Source organism: Cucurbita pepo, chromosome LG01 (genome assembly GCF_002806865.2).
Source record: "Cucurbita pepo subsp. pepo cultivar mu-cu-16 chromosome LG01, ASM280686v2, whole genome shotgun sequence".
Taxonomy (NCBI): Eukaryota; Viridiplantae; Streptophyta; class Magnoliopsida; order Cucurbitales; family Cucurbitaceae; genus Cucurbita; species Cucurbita pepo.
The window spans coordinates 2,537,649-2,558,070 of record NC_036638.1 but is presented as its reverse complement, the minus strand read 5'-3'; the positions used below and the strand labels follow the sequence as shown (position 1 = coordinate 2,558,070).

The window sequence follows — 20,422 nt, the reverse complement described above, 5'->3', positions numbered from 1 at the left end:
GTAAAAAGACTCTCTTCCCTGTGAATTTTTATTGAGCAGATCAATTGTTGGCTGGCTCTAAGTATTTCATGTCTACAGGATATCAACTCCTTTGTGGCATTTGTTTACTTTTGGTTAAAAGCATTGAGAATCTAAAACAAGATGTCAACAACCTTGCTTTTTTACAATTTTATAATGACGGGTTTCGATTCGGTTTATATACACCTTGACCATGACCATTCGGCTTTACAATATTTGGTATCTAACATTTCTACCATATCTTGCCCTCTAAGTCATTGAGATGATATGGATTTGTGACCTTAAGGAGATCTAAGTTTAGAGCATTTTGACTCCCATGTTTGCCAACAGCAAATTTTTGCTGTCTTGAAGCCATGTCATAATGGCTCCATGGAGTCAAAATTTCAAATATTGACCATTATAATAAACTTTAAAGGAGTTGAAGGAATGGAAGAACAAATCAGAAAACTCAAGTTGTTGAAATATGCAGATCAAATAACCTTTAGCATTTTCTATTAATTGACGTATACACTTGTAATTGTTTATTCTTGACTCCCGTGTTCACATAGAGGGAAACAAAACTTTTACTCGAAATCATCATATTCAACAGCATCAGACATTCTTTTCTGTGGTAAATAATTTCCAAGAGAATGCTTGAGATTCAATGTTACATGCATTGAACCTTCAAGTGAAGTTCTGACAGGCTTCATGGTTTCCCTTTGAAAGACATTGGAAGTAAAAGTTAATGTACCTTTGTTAAGATCTTCATTTGAAGTAATGGATTGTAAAGGTTTTCTATGTTGAGATACTAATAATAGTTTCTGCTTTGAGTTTTGGTTCAATTTGGAGTTCTTCTCATTTCCTTCTGCTTCCTTCATCCTTGGGCTAGTTTTCGATTCGACAGGAACAAGTTTCCCATCGATTTGATTCGAGAAAACAAATGTAACCTGAGGCAGGATAAGTAAATCACGAGATTACACGTCTTGAAAGAAGAGAAGGATAATGGAAAAATGGTTTATTCATCCAACATGCTGTGTTGGTTCAAAAAATGTAGGCTAAAATATCATTTGGTCTCTATATTTTAAAACGTATTCTATTTTAGTCTATATATTTTCGATGTCCAAATTTTATCTTTTTACATTCAATATATCTTAATGACAAAATCAGTCTTAAATAAGTAAATCATGATATTAGGAGATAAAAAAGATGATGGAAAAATGGTTTATTCATCCAACTATCTGTGCTTGCTCATAAAATATGTTAAAGGTCAAACCTCATCACCAGCAGAAGCTTGCAAAATGGTATCTGGCACGGTAGTAGAGTTAAAATGGTGCCCCCAGTTGGCTAAATCTTCTTCTAGAGGAGACCCCACCTGAAAATTTTAAAAGCAGAAGTGAATTGAATAGGGCAACTAGAAGAAACTCTGTCCTCCGTTCATTAGAAGTGACCAACCTGTTGCTCTGATTTCTTCAGCTTGTCCAAGCATCCAGCAAGTTGTGCAAATCCGCCAATGTCAGAAGTTACTTGGTCAGACTGACAAGTTCTGCTCGTGGACGGGCCTTCGTCCATCTCCTCGGGCCTACCATTACAATTTTGGCACCGAGTGCAATTCATTTTTTCATGGATTTCAGACCTGTGTATTCAAAATGACAATATTCTTTATGGGGCTATGTTTGTAAATGTCGGTTATACTTGCAAGGAAGAATTTTGTGTGTTTTTGTTGGTGATTATTTTCTAATTCATGTAGTAGTGGAAGAACAAACTTTGTTAGTGGGTTTTTCTCTTTAAATAAAAAATCTTAATTTTTTTAATCTTGTGCGGTTAATTTGAGAACATATAAACCGCAGTTCAAATAGTGAGAGAACAAAACTAACGTTGGGCATAGAGAAAGCCTGAAAGAGGCGACCCTTTTTAATCACAGGACAAGCTGTTTGATTAACGATTGCCAGAGACTAAAAAGAAAACACGCATTCCATCACTAAAATTTTCTCTTGTTTTCTTAATTAAAGTTTTAAGTAGAGATTTGAATACCTACCCTGTTGGTTGAAAAATATATGCCTCAACTAATTAACTTTGGTCAAGTAGACTCATTTGTGTGCATTTATGTCCTCCACACTATCCAAGTGAAATAGGTTTAATCATTCATGGCGGCATACTGACTTCTTGTGTAAACTGGTTAATGGTTTAGATTGAAAACGAGAAACTAACATAATGTGACATCTTGAGCAACTAAATCATAGTAATATTAATTACCTGACGTCACCATGGAATGAGAATAGATCACGTAGATCTTCAGACGAAAGGAAGTTTGCCTGAAAAATGAAGGGAGAAAAGGGACATTCCAAGAGCCTTTTTAGATTGCAAATTTTATTTTGTGTTGCAATCAATATCAGAAAATAAGCAATTTTTAACCTGCGCGGTAAGATTATCTGTTAACTCCTGCTGAATAACTTTTTGCAACCCTTCTTTTGACATTTGCCTCTGATACACCTATATAATACTGGGATATATGAGAAAAGGACTCTTAACTGTATTAACAACATATATCATAAAAATATAAGCGTGAAAATGGTGATCATTTTAGCCCGATTGGAAATGTATTCGAACCTTTTCTTCAATTGTTCCGGTGCTTAAAAATCTGTAGATGAATACTCTCTTCTTTTGCCCATCCCTCCAGACTCTTGCAGCAGCCTATTCATGTATGATAAGACAGATGAAAACAATGAAAACATCAGAAGGATACTGTATATTCATATTATAGAACTCAACGAGTCCAAACCAGGGGTTCGAAGTAGTTAATTACTTGCTTATCATTTGCAGGGTTCCAGTCGGGGTCAAACAAAACTAACCGATTTCCACCAATCAAATTTAGACCACATCCACCAGCCTTACTGCTCAAAAGAAAAACAAACTCATCCTGCAAAGTATTGATGTAGCGGTGGTTTAGCACTATATTATCCTCACATAAAAGTTCTTCAAAGTCTTGTTAGCAGGGAATAGAAAAGGAAAACCAAAGCAGATCTTATGAAGGCTGCATACCTTTGACAGGTCATTAAAACGGTTGACTAACTTCTGTCTTTTACTGATTGATGTGCTTCCATCAAGCCTTAAATATGGGTATTTCCTTTCACGACATAGTTGAGCAAACAAATCCAGCGTCTAGCATAATGAAAGTTAAATCAGTCCCCTAAGAATGGAATTTATTATTATCTATGGACAGATAAGTTAATTAACTGCTAAATCACGCTAAAAGATTGCAACAGACGAATAAATTTCATCTTGGGTATCAAATGGCAAATAGTTATTCTTCACAAAGACAGAAACATGACCTGATTCAAAATATTTGAAACCTTAAGCAATTAAAAGATGAATTTAGCTGGCTTTGTGACTACAACATACAATTCAACAATATTCAAGAAATGTGAAAGAAATCATTTGGCGGAGGAAGGGAATAGAATTTTATTCGAAAAAGGTCAGCAAAGTATTTGAAATTACTTGAGTGTAGTTTGAGACAAGGACAATGCGGTCATCAGTTCTCTGGCGTAAATGGGCTAGTAACCTAGCTAGAACGTGCATTTTCCCTGACAACTCAACCCAAGACCCATCTCCACCAGTCCATGCACCCGATCTAACAAAATTAGAAACTACTCGGTCAGTGATAACACTTTGAAACCCAAGTCAGCATCTAATATATTTGTACGCATACAGTAGAGAGAGAGATAGTGAAACATAGCTTACCTTCCAGAGAACATCTCTGGAGGGAAAAAACGAATACAACTCTCTAATCCCGAAGTTCCGGGACTCCCACTTTTTATAGTATCGTATATAAGCTGCAATAAGAGATCATCCACTGAGGTTGATAATTATTTTATTTATGATGAAATAAAATGGAAGACGGGGAGAGAAGATTGGATAAGATACTCTCAATCCAAAACATATCTAAGTAAATAGCTTATGATATCAAACCCGAAGACCTTTTACAAGTTTAATTTGCCAAACCGCCTCCTCAATCTCGACAATGAAAAAGTTGAAAGTCTTAGAGAAATGAACAGAATTATCATCTAATTAACCAACCAGAAAGATCTACCGTGTACCAGAGTCTGATAAAAGAAATATCTCTTAGAACTCAAGTACATCATACCTTTGGATGATTACAAAGTTTCTTAAGTGCAGTTATATAGGCCAAAATCTTAGATTGCTTTAGTTCTTCGGTAATTGCTCGCTTAACCTGTATTGACGTCACAAAATATAACCCTAGTATAGTTAGACGCAACAACCAATAAGAATAATTACTTCGATAAATGAATAAACAAAACAGGCGCTGAGCTGACATTTTTTGACTGTACAAAATGGTTATATAGGTCTGCTTGGAGAGGAGTCAACTTGCAGCAAATGACTTCAACAATCTGCAAAAAAGTAGAAGCTTACATAACACAGCTTTTGGTTTACCAAATGAAGGTTAGTTCATTTAATAAGAAACAAATATTTCGTCAATAGAAGTGAAATGTAAAACTTCCAAGGGACTACCAACAGAAGAACTCCAAAGGAGAAACCAAAAGCAACATAGCCCTGAACAACTTCCTAATCTCTAGTTTCCTTGAGGAAAACTCTTCTACTCCTTTCCAACCAAAAATACCACGAATAACAGATTTGATTGCATCCAAACAAAGAACCATAGCATCCCTTTTTTCTCTAAACAGAAATCAACACTTCCATTAATGAGAGAGCTTTTCCTAGAGACAATGATAAAGTTGATAGCAATTAACACCAATCACTAATAATCTATCATACATTACAGAAAAGAATGGTCTTCCTATTCATAAATATGTTTAAATAATGAATACACATGGATCTCTTTAATAGAAAAGAAATTAAACAAGCTTTTGTAGTGAGTTTTGCTTCTTTTTTATAAATACAAGAACTCTAGACCAATCAAACTAGATAAAGATTGTTCAGATGAAGAAAATTATGAATTAGAAGGAAAAGATCAAAATAAGCAATACCAAGATTCACCTTGGTTATAGATAATATTATGGCGTACCTTTGGTGGCAAGTGATTTGATAAAAGTGCATTGGTCCTCCGTAGTATAAACTGCCAAGAATATTTTGGAATGCAATTAAGTGAACACGAAGTGTGTAAAAGTCAAGTGAACAAGTATGTGTATATCTAATTGCTTAGAGTTTCGCATGGCTCCTCTGACAAAGGAGATTACCTGATTAACTTTTTCACTTAGTTCGGTAGAGCGTTGAGCACCCAGCATTTTCTCTTCCTCTGTAGCGGTAGGTTCTCTTCCACAAATAATTGGTGCCTTCACAAAATGTCGGTGAAAGTTTTTTACCATAAAAAATTATAGACTTCAAGAGAGTAAACATCAAGAACGCCTCCATTACAAGAAGAAATTCCAACACTGGACTCATATGAATTGGCCTAGCAAAACTTGATATTTCTCCTCGTTAAAAGGAGCTTTCCACTTCTGTCATCCTTAAAGTTCACAATGTCCTATTGAAACAAGTGCACGCACTTGATTGGCTAATTTATTGTTTTTTTTTTTCTNTAGATGAGTGAAGGGCATATTAAAAAAATGAAAAAGTTAAGCCTAGAGGAAGAACAGTACATAAAATTAAGGATTCAAAAGGATTTGAGGCAAATGAGTATTGCCTACATAAAGAAATTGGTTTCTTAATTCTTTTGGAAAGAAAAAAAAAATACCTGCATTGGAGTTCCTGATAACAAAATCCTACGCCTGCACAACAAAGAAGCCAGTGCCTAAAGAGGAGATATAGAAACAATTCTAAATAAAAAAGAACTGGAATAGAATAATGAGGGCACACATGTTATACCCGATTTGTCAATGTTTGATCATTCTTCAATCGGTGAGCTTCATCACATATGATTAAATCACATGATTCACTTTGGCTGAACTTCGATGAATGCATACGAAATTTCTCATATGAAATAATCAGCACCTATGCATGTATGAATCATAATTTAATTTAACGAGTCCAGATAAAACATTGTTTGTAGATATCCCAGAATAAGCACATAAATATACCTGTGAAGTACTCTTGGGATGTACAAAGTTGTCGATGCTAGTGACAACATCCTCTCTGGAACTTTCACAGAGAGCAATAAGGTGAACCCTTTCTCCAACCCACTTCTTAATTTCAGCCTCCCAATTACTCACAAGACTGGTAGGTGTAACAATGATAGCCTTTTTAACCATTGGCTTTCCATCGAACCCTTGACAAAGAAGGGTATAAAGTAAGGTGATCGACTGCAATGTCTTTCCCAAACTGCAGAATCATTACAGACACGCCTTTAAAGATGTGAGAGATAATTGATTTTGTGTTTTGATTATATGTTTGAGAGAGAGGAAGACNTATGAATTAGAAGGAAAAGATCAAAATAAGCAATACCAAGATTCACCTTGGTTATAGATAATATTATGGCGTACCTTTGGTGGCAAGTGATTTGATAAAAGTGCATTGGTCCTCCGTAGTATAAACTGCCAAGAATATTTTGGAATGCAATTAAGTGAACACGAAGTGTGTAAAAGTCAAGTGAACAAGTATGTGTATATCTAATTGCTTAGAGTTTCGCATGGCTCCTCTGACAAAGGAGATTACCTGATTAACTTTTTCACTTAGTTCGGTAGAGCGTTGAGCACCCAGCATTTTCTCTTCCTCTGTAGCGGTAGGTTCTCTTCCACAAATAATTGGTGCCTTCACAAAATGTCGGTGAAAGTTTTTTACCATAAAAAATTATAGACTTCAAGAGAGTAAACATCAAGAACGCCTCCATTACAAGAAGAAATTCCAACACTGGACTCATATGAATTGGCCTAGCAAAACTTGATATTTCTCCTCGTTAAAAGGAGCTTTCCACTTCTGTCATCCTTAAAGTTCACAATGTCCTATTGAAACAAGTGCACGCACTTGATTGGCTAATTTATTGTTTTTTTTTTTCTCGCTTGTCACTTCAACGAAAAATCAGGATTCNTAAGCCTAGAGGAAGAACAGTACATAAAATTAAGGATTCAAAAGGATTTGAGGCAAATGAGTATTGCCTACATAAAGAAATTGGTTTCTTAATTCTTTTGGAAAGAAAAAAAAAATACCTGCATTGGAGTTCCTGATAACAAAATCCTACGCCTGCACAACAAAGAAGCCAGTGCCTAAAGAGGAGATATAGAAACAATTCTAAATAAAAAAGAACTGGAATAGAATAATGAGGGCACACATGTTATACCCGATTTGTCAATGTTTGATCATTCTTCAATCGGTGAGCTTCATCACATATGATTAAATCACATGATTCACTTTGGCTGAACTTCGATGAATGCATACGAAATTTCTCATATGAAATAATCAGCACCTATGCATGTATGAATCATAATTTAATTTAACGAGTCCAGATAAAACATTGTTTGTAGATATCCCAGAATAAGCACATAAATATACCTGTGAAGTACTCTTGGGATGTACAAAGTTGTCGATGCTAGTGACAACATCCTCTCTGGAACTTTCACAGAGAGCAATAAGGTGAACCCTTTCTCCAACCCACTTCTTAATTTCAGCCTCCCAATTACTCACAAGACTGGTAGGTGTAACAATGATAGCCTTTTTAACCATTGGCTTTCCATCGAACCCTTGACAAAGAAGGGTATAAAGTAAGGTGATCGACTGCAATGTCTTTCCCAAACTGCAGAATCATTACAGACACGCCTTTAAAGATGTGAGAGATAATTGATTTTGTGTTTTGATTATATGTTTGAGAGAGAGGAAGACTAACCCCATATCATCTGCCAGAATGCACCCAAATATGTCTGTCCCCTTATGTAGCCCTGAAACACATTCAAACATGAACTGCACACCTTCTCTGCAAAAAAGTTAAATATGTTCATCTCGTCAATACAGTCAATAAAACTGCATGATACATTTTCCAAGAAATTTCTAGGTTCAATTCATCTTTTCTTTCTATTTAATGGTTTTGGTTGCTTTACGTGATTAAAAACTGAACCACAATGAGAAAGACAGACGTCGTCCTGCTCGACTAGATCTGTGTTTTGGTCGTGAGAATTTTATACACTATTGATTCGGAACATCTACTGAAACATACTGCAAAATAAATCAGAAATGATACCTCTGATGAGGGCGGAGGAAACGAACTAGCACTGGATCTACTATGATTGATGTTAAATTAGTGACATCGAGCTCAGAGTCTTCAGGTTGCCACAAGACCAAAGGATCGATCCCAGGTGGTAGAGTCACATTCTCCTCCACTACATCTTTCTCAGCAATTTTTGGGACAAATAAGTTATAAGAAATTACAGGTGACACTGGTCTTGACGAGCCCCAAGGGACAAATCGTTTTCGTGCCCACAGTCGATGTGCAAGCTGGTTGTTTCTTTCATCATATCCACTTGAGCATGGAGGCTTAAAAGGTTTTCTACAGACTGCTGCGCCTTCTGCCACTGAGAGAACTCTTGGGAGTAGCGATTGTCTTCTCACGACCAGGTTACCTCTGGTAGGATATAGTCACAAGACTGATTTGTAATTTTCAAATTAATAGAAGTTCAAAATGGAAAAGAGCCACTAAATGTGTNAAAAAAAAAGTAAGCTCACCTCATAATATCGACGGAAATATGTAACATCACCCAAAATTCCTGGGTTGGTAAAGTTAACCATGGCAAAGAACTCTTCTAGATCATTCTGTAGATGAGTGAAGGGCATATTAAAAAAATGAAAAAGTTAAGCCTAGAGGAAGAACAGTACATAAAATTAAGGATTCAAAAGGATTTGAGGCAAATGAGTATTGCCTACATAAAGAAATTGGTTTCTTAATTCTTTTGGAAAGAAAAAAAAAATACCTGCATTGGAGTTCCTGATAACAAAATCCTACGCCTGCACAACAAAGAAGCCAGTGCCTAAAGAGGAGATATAGAAACAATTCTAAATAAAAAAGAACTGGAATAGAATAATGAGGGCACACATGTTATACCCGATTTGTCAATGTTTGATCATTCTTCAATCGGTGAGCTTCATCACATATGATTAAATCACATGATTCACTTTGGCTGAACTTCGATGAATGCATACGAAATTTCTCATATGAAATAATCAGCACCTATGCATGTATGAATCATAATTTAATTTAACGAGTCCAGATAAAACATTGTTTGTAGATATCCCAGAATAAGCACATAAATATACCTGTGAAGTACTCTTGGGATGTACAAAGTTGTCGATGCTAGTGACAACATCCTCTCTGGAACTTTCACAGAGAGCAATAAGGTGAACCCTTTCTCCAACCCACTTCTTAATTTCAGCCTCCCAATTACTCACAAGACTGGTAGGTGTAACAATGATAGCCTTTTTAACCATTGGCTTTCCATCGAACCCTTGACAAAGAAGGGTATAAAGTAAGGTGATCGACTGCAATGTCTTTCCCAAACTGCAGAATCATTACAGACACGCCTTTAAAGATGTGAGAGATAATTGATTTTGTGTTTTGATTATATGTTTGAGAGAGAGGAAGACTAACCCCATATCATCTGCCAGAATGCACCCAAATATGTCTGTCCCCTTATGTAGCCCTGAAACACATTCAAACATGAACTGCACACCTTCTCTGCAAAAAAGTTAAATATGTTCATCTCGTCAATACAGTCAATAAAACTGCATGATACATTTTCCAAGAAATTTCTAGGTTCAATTCATCTTTTCTTTCTATTTAATGGTTTTGGTTGCTTTACGTGATTAAAAACTGAACCACAATGAGAAAGACAGACGTCGTCCTGCTCGACTAGATCTGTGTTTTGGTCGTGAGAATTTTATACACTATTGATTCGGAACATCTACTGAAACATACTGCAAAATAAATCAGAAATGATACCTCTGATGAGGGCGGAGGAAACGAACTAGCACTGGATCTACTATGATTGATGTTAAATTAGTGACATCGAGCTCAGAGTCTTCAGGTTGCCACAAGACCAAAGGATCGATCCCAGGTGGTAGAGTCACATTCTCCTCCACTACATCTTTCTCAGCAATTTTTGGGACAAATAAGTTATAAGAAATTACAGGTGACACTGGTCTTGACGAGCCCCAAGGGACAAATCGTTTTCGTGCCCACAGTCGATGTGCAAGCTGGTTGTTTCTTTCATCATATCCACTTGAGCATGGAGGCTTAAAAGGTTTTCTACAGACTGCTGCGCCTTCTGCCACTGAGAGAACTCTTGGGAGTAGCGATTGTCTTCTCACGACCAGGTTACCTCTGGTAGGATATAGTCACAAGACTGATTTGTAATTTTCAAATTAATAGAAGTTCAAAATGGAAAAGAGCCACTAAATGTGTGGCCAGTGTCCAAGAACCCTAACCCAAAAATAAAAAGGCAATAAAAGTGCAGTACTGAATCTGTAGAAGTAGAAGTTGTTAGATAGAGCCTTATTTTTTGCTCTATCATACTTCATCCTGAAGAACTCTGCAGCTTAGAACTCAGCTCCTCGAATATTTCATTATTTAAGTTTTCATCTAATGTAATAAGAAGTTTAATATTTAGAATCATTGATTTCCAAATATCGAAATTTCATAATTCAGGAGACAGCATTCCGGGGAACAAAGAAATTAGACATTGGGTATATCATGATCGACCACTACGTGCATGTGGAAACAAAATCAACCAGTTTCCGAGAGCAAAAACTCTCAAGTTCTTTTCTCTTTCCCTTCTTCTGAAACCAATTAATCTAGTTCAATCGGAGCCCTGCAGGCTAATTCTTTAGCTTACTTTGAACCCTAAGGTATCTTTAGCATTCGCATTAACTAAAAATCAATAGCTGAAAGGGGGGAAAAAAGCGCCCTAGAATTCTAAAAAGATGGACTAGGGAATTATACCTCAAGAGAGCATCGACGTTTTTCGATTTTAGATCCTCATCGGATGAAGGAGAAAGGCTGGAAGATTGCTCCTCTTCCTCTTCGCCGTCCTCGTTCCCGTCTTCAGACCCTTCATCATTAATGTCGGTGTAGTCGTCGCCTGAATCGCTAATATCAGAGGCTGGGACAATCTCATCTTCGTCTTCCATGAGAAAAACTCCTCAATCAATTTGCTCAACTAACCGAAGCCGAGATTGTTCTTCACAATCTCGAAATGTAGAAAGTTTCTCCCGGCGACGGAGCAGCAATTGGTATCGGTTCAAAATTCTGATTTTGGCGCCAAAAGGCGGCGGCTTTATATTGCAGTCGAGCTGGATTTGACTTAAGGAATTACCGAATGTATCCCTGAACTGCGGTCAATTGTCAGTATTACCCTTTTGATGCTTTCTTTTTTTCTTTAAAGTTAAAACAATAGTGGGGGTGAATGATTGAAATGATCAACATTGATAAGGGACAAAATAGGAAAGATATTCCATTTGGTGATTCCGGCAAAGTTGTCGGAAACATCACTCGAGCACCTATATCTTATCCAAATAGTTTTGTTCGAACGGTAACTTCTGAAGGCATTTCACTCCGACCTCAAAGAAGCTTGTATGTTAATTATCGCTCAGTTATGTATATTTTGACCTGTACGCATATTTACTTTATAGCTTCTTAAGCGAAAACATTTCAAAATTGTCTACTAACAGAACCCAAACGGTGATTGATACGAGCATAATTCAACCAGCCAATGTATTATTTACAGTGTCTCCCTTTAAATTGAAAAAAAAAAAAAAAAAAACTTAAGTTATAAGTGTCTCGTAGAATTAACCAAACTCGAATGGATGACCGAAAAATTCCAAATTTGGTATGAAAAATAGATTATTCTGAAAAAAATAGTTGCCAATAGAACTCGTAAGAGTATCTTTTACATACAATCGGAATAATTACCAATTATTCACTTATAACTTCTAAGTAACTTCAAAGATTAAAAGTAAAAATCTACCTAAACTGTTAACTTGAGTTCGACCATTAAAACATTAGTAACCTTCTCTCGAGGTTGGATAGCCTTCTCTCGAGGTTCGAAAGCCTTCTCTCGAGGTTGAATCTCTATCCGTAATATACATAAATATAAGTTTACTTGAAAAATAGTATCTAGAACAAACTCTTTGCAGGATTGTAACAGAGAATCAAGACTTAACAATGCTAAAGATAGTGAAGAACAAGGCCGAAGCTCACTGCTAAATTTGCAGTACTTTTATTTCGCCAGTGTTTGCTTAGCAGTCCAACATTCTCTCAGTTGTCTATGTTGCCTATTATCAATACAAAGGCTAATCTGTGTGTGAAAAATTACAACTCCTCAGGGGTGAAGAAGTTAGAGAGGTACTATTTTCCAAAACAGAGAGCAAATAATGCAATGAATCACATCACAATGGTTTTCCATTATCCAAATCCTCCATTAGTTCAATGTCCTTTCGAGCTGTTATCTTCTGCACATACCCTGCAGAATTGCAAACAACCAGAAGAGGCAAATTTGATCCAAGATTTAGGTTCCGAAAATCAGCACGAATAACCGAATGTTTAACGAGCGAAAATGAAAGAATACAAGGACATATAAAAGGAGCGAGTGCCCACAAAAATGGGAGAATTATCCATTAGGTACATTTCTTTGGATTGGAAAGGCAGCCATCATGTCATGTCCTCAAAGTTACTAGACAATATTGTCAAGATGTTGGTTTGGTAAGCATCAAGAGGTTGGAGAAATTGTATTGATATGAAGGAAGAAAATGCATTGAAATGAAAAGCAAGAATCAGAGCATACAATGAAAATTTGTTGGATGTATAAGTGAATCCGACATTAGTTACGAGGAAATGTTTTTGTGTTGTAAAAAACATGAATTTTTCATTAGAAGTGTAAAAGAGTTTCTAGTTGGTGAAGAAGAAGCATCATTTGTAACAGAAGTTCCTATTGTCTGAGACAAATTTAAAACCAGAATGATCGAAGTCCCTGATCTAAACAGAAAGTAGACCATTGTAGCTATCATTTTATCAAAGAAATTCAATGATGAGCAGAAATTCCTAGGATTTTCATTTGGACTCCTACGGTCATGCTCGTAGTTGGCAATGCCAAAAGTACGTCATTGAAGATAACAAGTCATAACGGTTGATTGACAAAACGTCAATCTAAATAAGGACATTAACGTCAACTGAGCATAACTCAACTTATTAGCGTATATCATACTCATAGTTGTTAATACCAAAAGTACGACAATGAAGATAGCAAGCAATAATGGTTGGTTGACAAAACGTCAATATATAAGGACTCAACTGATTAGGGTATATCATGCTCATAGTTGTCAATGCCAAAAGCACGTCAATGAAGATAGCAAGCAATAACTATTGATTGACAAAACGCCGATTTAAATAAGGACATTAGCATCAACCTAAGCATAACTCAACTGATTAGGGTATATCATGCTCATAGTTGTCAATGCCAAAAGCACGTCAATGAAGATAGCAAGCAATAACTATTGATAGACAAAATGCCGATTTAAATAAGGACATTAGCATCAACCTAAGCATAACTCAACTGATTAGGGTATATCATGCTCATAGTTGTCAATGCCAAAAGCACGTCAATGAAGATAGCAAGCAATAACTATTGATAGACAAAATGCCGATTTAAATAAGGACATTAGCATCAACCTAAGCATAACTCAACTGATTAGGGTATATCATGCTCATAGTTGTCAATGCCAAAAGCACGTCAATGAAGATAGCAAGCAATAACTATTGATAGACAAAATGCCGATTTAAATAAGGACATTAGCATCAACCTAAGCATAACTCAACTGATTAGGGTATATCATGCTCATAGTTGTCAATGCCAAAAGCACGTCAATGAAGATAGCAAGCAATAACTATTGATAGACAAAATGCCGATTTAAATAAGGACATTAGCATCAACCTAAGCATAACTCAACTGATTAGGGTATATCATGCTCATAGTTGTCAATGCCAAAAGCACGTCAATGAAGATAGCAAGCAATAACTATTGATAGACAAAATGCCGATTTAAATAAGGACATTAGCATCAACCTAAGCATAACTCAACTGATTAGGGTATATCATGCTCATAGTTGTCAATGCCAAAAGCACGTCAATGAAGATAGCAAGCAATAACTATTGATAGACAAAATGCCGATTTAAATAAGGACATTAGCATCAACCTAAGCATAACTCAACTGATTAGGGTATATCATGCTCATAGTTGTCAATGCCAAAAGCACGTCAATGAAGATAGCAAGCAATAACTATTGATAGACAAAATGCCGATTTAAATAAGGACATTAGCATCAACCTAAGCATAACTCAACTGATTAGGGTATATCATGCTCATAGTTGTCAATGCCAAAAGCACGTCAATGAAGATAGCAAGCAATAACTATTGATAGACAAAATGCCGATTTAAATAAAGACATTAGCATCAACCTAAGCATAACTCAACTGATTAGGGTATATCATGCTCATAGTTGTCAATGCCAAAAACACGTCAATGAAGATAGCAAGCAATAACTATTGATTGACAAAACTTCAATCTAAATAAGGACATTAACATCAACCTGAGCAGAACTCAACTGGTTAGGGTATATATCCTCGATCCTGAGATTAGAGGATCAAATCTCTCCCCCTACATGTTGGTTGAACTCGAGAAGAATATTAACATGAAAGTGTTTTGTTTTCATGATAAGAAGCAGTAAAACTCCAACAATACAACATTGCAAGACACTACTATTTGCATTATGTGTTCGTTCCCTTAGGAAAAATGGAACATGAAGAAGAAGAAGAAGAAGAAGAAGAAGGAATACCAACTCCAAGGCAAGGAATACATTTGCAAGTGATCTCTCTTCCCTTTTTGTTATAATAGCTAACAAATCCAGACCCCTGGCAACTGCGGCACTTCCCGGTCCATTCATACACCACTTCTTTACAATCCTACAATTTACAAGAATGGCTTCAAATCCAAAACTCCAAAACGGAGATAACTGGCATATTTGTGAGGTTGGAAAGGGCATTAAACCCACCAATGCAGCCTAATTTTGAGGAGATAAACTCAGCTAAAGCATGCTAAGGTCGTTGATAATATCAATACTTCAACTGTAACAAGTAAATCTCCAGTTTCCAGATAATTGAATCAATGTAACAAGTCGTTTTCTAAAGCAATTCAAAGCAACCTCTCAAATGAGTCAAGAACATACGTTCTAGGGCACATAACAGGGAAGCCACTGCAAATCGCTTTCAACGATATGCAGAATTAGGAAAAAGTAAAAGCACCAGAAGCGCAAGTTTGAATTGAGAAGAACTATATCAAAAGTTATGATGCGAATTACTGACCTCCACTTGGGGATCGCACTGAAGCCGTCGGTCAATCTCCTCAGGCGTGACAGGGGAAGAATCCGGATAAGTCATAGGAAGAGGAAGAACCTCGCTACTATCGACCAAGTAACTCTCTCTATCCCGCGACCATTTTTTCTCCATGGCGTTTGCTTTGACGCTACCATTTCCGCTACCCGACCTCCCCACTCCATCAACAGAGCCGGAGGAAGCTCCGCCGTCGTACTCTTGTCCGAGTCGAAAGCCGCCGGTTGCGTCGGTGGCAGAAACAGACGGGAAATTGAACAGCCGAGAAAATGAAGGACCGACCGAGGCGTCGCCGGCAGCGGCACAGCTGCGGCGGAGGGAAGGGGAGAGAGAGATGGATTGTTGACGTGTAGCGGTGGGATTGGAAGGGAAGAAAAGGGAAGTGGGGTTTACGGCGAACATTACCCGAACGTTGAAGTCAATCGGATTGTTTAGCTTCTATCAATGAACGGAACTGTCTGACGGCGGAGGGAAATTATGGATTGTGGCCACCGTCGTGTTCATAGGCAGTGGAGTGGGCAGGTGGTGATGGAGGATTGCATTCGAGGTGAAGACCAACTGGGGACCACAAACCAGAGGTTTTATTGGGTTTGATAAACCTTCCACCTTCGCTAATACTCTTCCATTTTTTAAATTTTTTAAAATTTTTAAAAATAATTTAAAAAAGAAAAAAAATTAAAACAGGCCTCTAATTTTTTTTTATCAAAATAAAAAAAAATATATGTTGATTCACATTTTTAAAAAATATTTATGAATTTTTAAAAAGTATTTATGAATTTTTAAAAATAACATTAAAAAAAATTTAATCATCAATAAATTAATAAATGATTTCATCCATATAATTTTTTTAAAATTTTTATTTATAGGACGGTTAATTATACTTTTAAAATTTTATAGGTACTCAAAGAATATTTTTAAATTTTTTTAAAAGAATTGAAGAATATTAATAAAAAATTTAAGTTTTAAGAATATTAATAAAAAATTTAAGTTTTAAGAATATTTTAAAAAATTATTAAAAATAAAAAAATATTTTTGAAATAAATACTGAATTATTTTGAAAGTTAATTATTAAAATTTTTGAAAATTTAAAAATATTTTAAATATAAAATACAAGTTTATTGATATTTTTATTCATTTAGCGAAATTTTAATTAAAGATGGAGCCGAACAAAATTTTGGTCGGTCTTAATATTTATTTATTTATTTTTTTTTAAAAAAGCCCAAAATCCCGGATCCAAATTACCGGGTCGGTTATTGAATCGGATCAAAGGAAGTATTTGTTTCTTCTCCGCCCTTCTGTGCTGCTTCGAGTTCCTCCGGTCAGAATTGCGCACGCCACAATCAGCCACTGCTGCATCGTCGCTGCAGCCTCTTCTTTTTGCTCTCGACTTCCGATTTCTTCATCATCATCGATTTGTGAGCTTATTTCTCCGAACTTTGTATCTAGCTTCTTCATCAACATTGCCTTCCAGCTTCCAGTTTTGCTGTGGTAACCATTTCCCTCGTTCATCCCTACTTCATTTGTTATTTTGTATGCCTACCGTACTTGTTTCCTACGGAGATTTCCACCGCCTCATAGTATCACCGATTCACTGTTTTTAACGAAAGATTTCGTGGCTTACATTATTCTAGTCTGGAGCTTTTTCCCCCTTTCCTTTTGGAATTCACTTTTTTTTTNTTTTTTTTTTTTTTTTTTTTTTTTTTTTTTTTTTTTTTTTTTTTTTTTTTTTTTTTTTTTTTTTTCTGGGGGGGATGCGGGTGGTGGGTTATGGTTATGGGAATATTATCGTTCATATATCCAGGGTTTAGATAGGCAAAATTAATCATCTAATTTTTTTTATTTGTTCTTAGCACGAGCTTCGTTTTAATTTTGAATTCAGTCTGTATCTCTTCTCGTATTTAACAATTGGAAGTTGGAACTCTTGCTCATTCTTTACTTGCTTGAACTGATGCCTAATGCTTTCCTAAATTTAGCTTTAGTGGTTGACATAGTTTGCTCCAATTATCTATTCTGTATATCATCTTTCCGTATAACTTATTCTTTTTAGGTGTTAACTGAGATTTAGAGGCAAGCTATTAAATAATTGCAAATGGACGCGGATGGGTCATCTGTACCTGAACATGATGAGAGAAATGGTCATGAGGCAAGAGATCGTGGGGAAGGACAGGATGACTTTGGTTATAGTGGAGCAGAAAAGTCAAGCAAGCATCGGAGTGAGGATCATCGGAAGAGTAGTCGAGGGGAGGAAAAAGACCATAGAAGTAAAGATCGAGATCGATCTAAGAGACGTAGTGATGATGCATCGAAGGAAAAGGAGAAAGAGGTAAAAGATTCAGAAAGGGATCGAGTTCATATTCGTGAAAGGAGGAAGGAAGACAGGGATGAGCATGATAAAGAAAGGACTAGGGAGAAGAAAGTTAAAGACAAAGATTATGACAGAGAGGTTTACAAGGAGAAAGAATATGAGAGAGAGAGAGATAGAAAAGATCGAGGAAAGGATAAAGAGCGGGGAAGGGAGAGAGAATTGGAGAAGGATAATGTTCGAGGACAAGACAAAGAGAGGGGAAAGGAGAAAGACAGAGATAGGGAAAGGGAAAGGGAAAGAGATAGGGATAGGAAGAAGAAGGAGAAGGACAAGGACCGATCAAATGAAAATGAAAGGGAGAAGGGGAGAGAGAAACGCAGAGATCAAGAGGAGAAAGAAAGCTATCGGAACATTGATAAGGAAAGAGGAAAAGAGAAAAATTTGGTGGATGATAAGAAAGGAGATCAAAACAAGGAGAAATTACGAGATAAAGAAGGAATTGGCGGCAAAAATGATGAAGAAAGAATTGATTGGATTGCACATGGGGCTAAGGATTATATGCTAGAAAGTGATGGCGAGGATAACAGGGACAGAGGTGTTGATCAAGGGAATGCAGTCCAGCATTTGGGAGGTGAAGAAAATTCTGATGGGTTGAAAGTTGGAGCTCAGTCTTCTTCAGCTATGCTTGAGGAGCGCATTCGGACGTGAGTAGATACTCACCCTTTTGCTTTCTATATATATGTTTTTTTTTTTTGTGTATATGTATCTGAATATGAAGCATGTGCATAGATTAGGTAATAATGAATCCTGAAGTGTGTTCCTGCAAAATTTGATTTTGATACCTTCCGGATTTCACTCAGTTTTTCGTTATTTCTTTATAATCTGATAATAATATTTTCCTTAGGTTGCTTAAACTTATACTCACCTTTTTTTTTTCTTTTNTTTTTTTTTTTTTTTTTTTTTTTTTTTTTTTTTTTTTTTTTTTTTTTTTTTTTTTGTGTTAATGTATTATCAATTGTGTGCACGAGTAGGTAATAACAAAAAATGAAGTGGGCTCCTGCAAAATTTGACTGTGATGCCTTCTAGATTTCACTCAGTTATTGTAATCTGATAATAATATTTCCTTGGGTAGATTAAACTTGAATGTATGCAATTGTATTTGATATTTGTTTTATTCTATTTAGAGAAATCTTTACCTTAGCTTGAAAAGTGTTTATGATATAGTTACATTGCTTGTTGATTTGTTTATAAGTAATGTCGATGGCCCAAGGCTTTTACTTCCTTCTAAACTTTTGAGCCGGACCAAAATCATTTATTATTGAAAAGATGACTATAGGTAGTTATTTTAAAAGAAAATAAATGGCAAAGCAAGTGATGTAAATTCAGGCGGGGAAGACAAAACCCTCACCAAGGATGTCTATGAAATACTCAGTCGTGGTTAATCAATAATAGATTGTGAATACCAAAAAGGTCTTGTGATGGGCACACCAAAATACATATTGAGATCAGGCATCTTTCATGATTAAATTCTAGCACATGTCAGCTTGAATCAAATTCTGGAGACAAGGGATCCATAAGTTATGGGTTTTTATGGTTTTGATCGGTTATTACATAACCTCCTATATAAAATAAAAGACCATGACACAACCAAACTTTTGTAATATTGCTGAATACAATTGAATGTATGTTGTACTTTATTTCATATATGATATATCAACTAATAAATCAAACACCACATATGGAAGGTGCATATAACAATATGTATCCATTTATCAAGATTATCATATCACATTAGGCATATATATTGTTTCTGTAAAAGGCATCCTCTTTAAGAGAATGGTTTTTTTTTTTTTTTTTTTTTTTTTGGAGAGAAAAGGATAAACCGTTATATTATCAACACATGGCCATTATTTCCAGTGTCATGTGTTTAAAACGATGGGCGAGTTGGCCATCTATCAAGAAATTAGTTTTCTTAGAGTTTTTCAGTGCCAAATTATGTAGGAGCAGGCAATGGTCATATGAGATTGATTAGTCGATTTCATTCCATTCTTATAGGTACCTACTTAAAAGGAAAGGATTCCATTCAATGATTATGATATTCACTTTATGACTGGTAAAAAAAAAATCAGTCTTGTTGATTATAGTGACTGGAAGACTCTTTTGGTGTAGCTTTCTTTTTCTTTTTTCTTTTGATGGGGGGAGGGTACTCTCTACCCAGGCTCAGGCCCTTAGTTTATGCTTGTTTGTTTTGTAGAATAAATTTCCTTGATCTTTCTTATAAAAAAGAATCCGGCCAAAAAATGTAACTGATTCCATTCATATCCTGTTTCTGTCCCATTTTGATTCCACACCCTATTGTCTCTTGAAACCAATGGGACACTACCTTTGCGTACTTTTTTTTATAATTCCCGCTTGCTCAATTTCACATCACTCTTGTGTTTGCGATGTATGTTGTTTTCCTTGCAAATTCATAGTTTTCTGTCCCCAATCAGTTGGTGAAGTTCAAGAATTCAAGAATTGGATCTCTCATCCTTATCCTTCAAGGACATGCAGTTCTGTTGTTTCATTCTGTCCTGGATACCTCGTCCTTGCATTGATCACTGTGATTGCATGTAGCAAACTGGCCAACATACTATGCTCACTTGGACATAGGGTTGTATGATTATCTTAGATGCTATGATGCTCTGTGGATATTTCTTTCCTTATAAATTTATAATATATGGTTTAGAGTTTTTTTTTTTTTTTTTTTTTTTTTTTTTTTTTTTTTTTTTTTTTTTTTTTTTTTT

General features: G+C 35.8%; 4 protein-coding genes across 5 annotated transcripts in view; 1 reads left to right on the top strand and 3 right to left on the bottom strand.

Annotated features, from left to right (window-relative positions):
* Positions 1-480: 480 nt before the first annotated feature.
* On the bottom strand, positions 481-11,192 carry LOC111787442 (protein CHROMATIN REMODELING 25-like). 2 transcript variants are annotated; one of them, XM_023667407.1, is made up of 21 exons: positions 10,892-11,192; positions 9,893-10,273; positions 9,542-9,628; positions 9,211-9,451; positions 8,999-9,124; positions 8,868-8,924; positions 8,623-8,709; positions 6,625-6,720; positions 6,453-6,503; positions 4,329-4,403; positions 4,139-4,225; positions 3,736-3,827; positions 3,493-3,625; positions 3,037-3,156; positions 2,801-2,914; positions 2,605-2,688; positions 2,410-2,487; positions 2,251-2,309; positions 1,450-1,630; positions 1,271-1,369; positions 481-944 (listed from the first exon to the last, which is right to left on the bottom strand). In XM_023667407.1, exons 1-21 carry the CDS (start codon positions 11,077-11,079, stop codon positions 582-584), a joined length of 2,799 nt encoding a protein of 932 aa, XP_023523175.1. In that variant the 5' UTR covers positions 11,080-11,192; the 3' UTR covers positions 481-581. The 2 variants fall into 2 exon arrangements, with proteins under 2 accessions (XP_023523175.1, XP_023523184.1); XM_023667416.1 differs by lacking the exon at positions 6,453-6,503 and adding an exon at positions 5,039-5,089.
* On the bottom strand, positions 5,708-6,286 carry LOC111787456 (protein CHROMATIN REMODELING 25-like). The gene is made up of 3 exons (XM_023667427.1): positions 6,051-6,286; positions 5,839-5,964; positions 5,708-5,741 (listed from the first exon to the last, which is right to left on the bottom strand). The coding sequence occupies exons 1-3, from the start codon at positions 6,219-6,221 to the stop codon at positions 5,736-5,738; spliced, it is 303 nt and encodes a 100-aa protein (XP_023523195.1). The 5' UTR covers positions 6,222-6,286; the 3' UTR covers positions 5,708-5,735.
* Positions 11,193-12,122: 930 nt separating the features above from the next.
* LOC111781391 (protein disulfide-isomerase SCO2) lies at positions 12,123-15,929 on the bottom strand. The gene is made up of 3 exons (XM_023661953.1): positions 15,305-15,929; positions 14,779-14,905; positions 12,123-12,410 (listed from the first exon to the last, which is right to left on the bottom strand). Exons 1-3 carry the CDS (start codon positions 15,731-15,733, stop codon positions 12,337-12,339), a joined length of 630 nt encoding a protein of 209 aa, XP_023517721.1. The 5' UTR covers positions 15,734-15,929; the 3' UTR covers positions 12,123-12,336.
* A 624-nt stretch (positions 15,930-16,553) lies between these two features.
* LOC111796123 (SART-1 family protein DOT2) overlaps positions 16,554-20,422 on the top strand; it is a 9,741-nt gene continuing 5,872 nt past the window's right edge. The window contains exons 1-2 of the mRNA XM_023678822.1: positions 16,554-16,819; positions 17,379-18,340. Of these exons, the coding sequence (XP_023534590.1) occupies positions 17,421-18,340 (920 nt within the window). The 5' untranslated portion in view covers positions 16,554-16,819; positions 17,379-17,420. The remainder of the gene's footprint in view (positions 16,820-17,378; positions 18,341-20,422) is intronic.

Coding starts and splice junctions, on each gene's coding strand:
- LOC111787456 (XM_023667427.1), bottom strand. CDS start 6,221: ATGGTTAAAAAGGCTATCATTGTTACACCTACCAGTCTTGTGAGTAAT. Junction 5,965..6,050: donor ATCCCAAGAGTACTTCACAG/GTATATTTATGT, acceptor ATACATGCATAG/GTGCTGATTATTTCATATGA.
- LOC111787442 (XM_023667407.1), bottom strand. CDS start 11,079: ATGGAAGACGAAGATGAGATTGTCCCAGCCTCTGATATTAGCGATTCA. Junction 10,274..10,891: donor AACGTCGATGCTCTCTTGAG/GTATAATTCCCT, acceptor ATATCCTACCAG/AGGTAACCTGGTCGTGAGAA. Junction 6,504..6,624: donor TAAGTGAAAAAGTTAATCAG/GTAATCTCCTTT, acceptor TATTCTTGGCAG/TTTATACTACGGAGGACCAA.
- LOC111781391 (XM_023661953.1), bottom strand. CDS start 15,733: ATGTTCGCCGTAAACCCCACTTCCCTTTTCTTCCCTTCCAATCCCACC. Junction 14,906..15,304: donor AGTGCGATCCCCAAGTGGAG/GTCAGTAATTCG, acceptor TGTAAATTGTAG/GATTGTAAAGAAGTGGTGTA. Junction 12,411..14,778: donor TATTCCTTGCCTTGGAGTTG/GTATTCCTTCTT, acceptor GCAATTCTGCAG/GGTATGTGCAGAAGATAACA.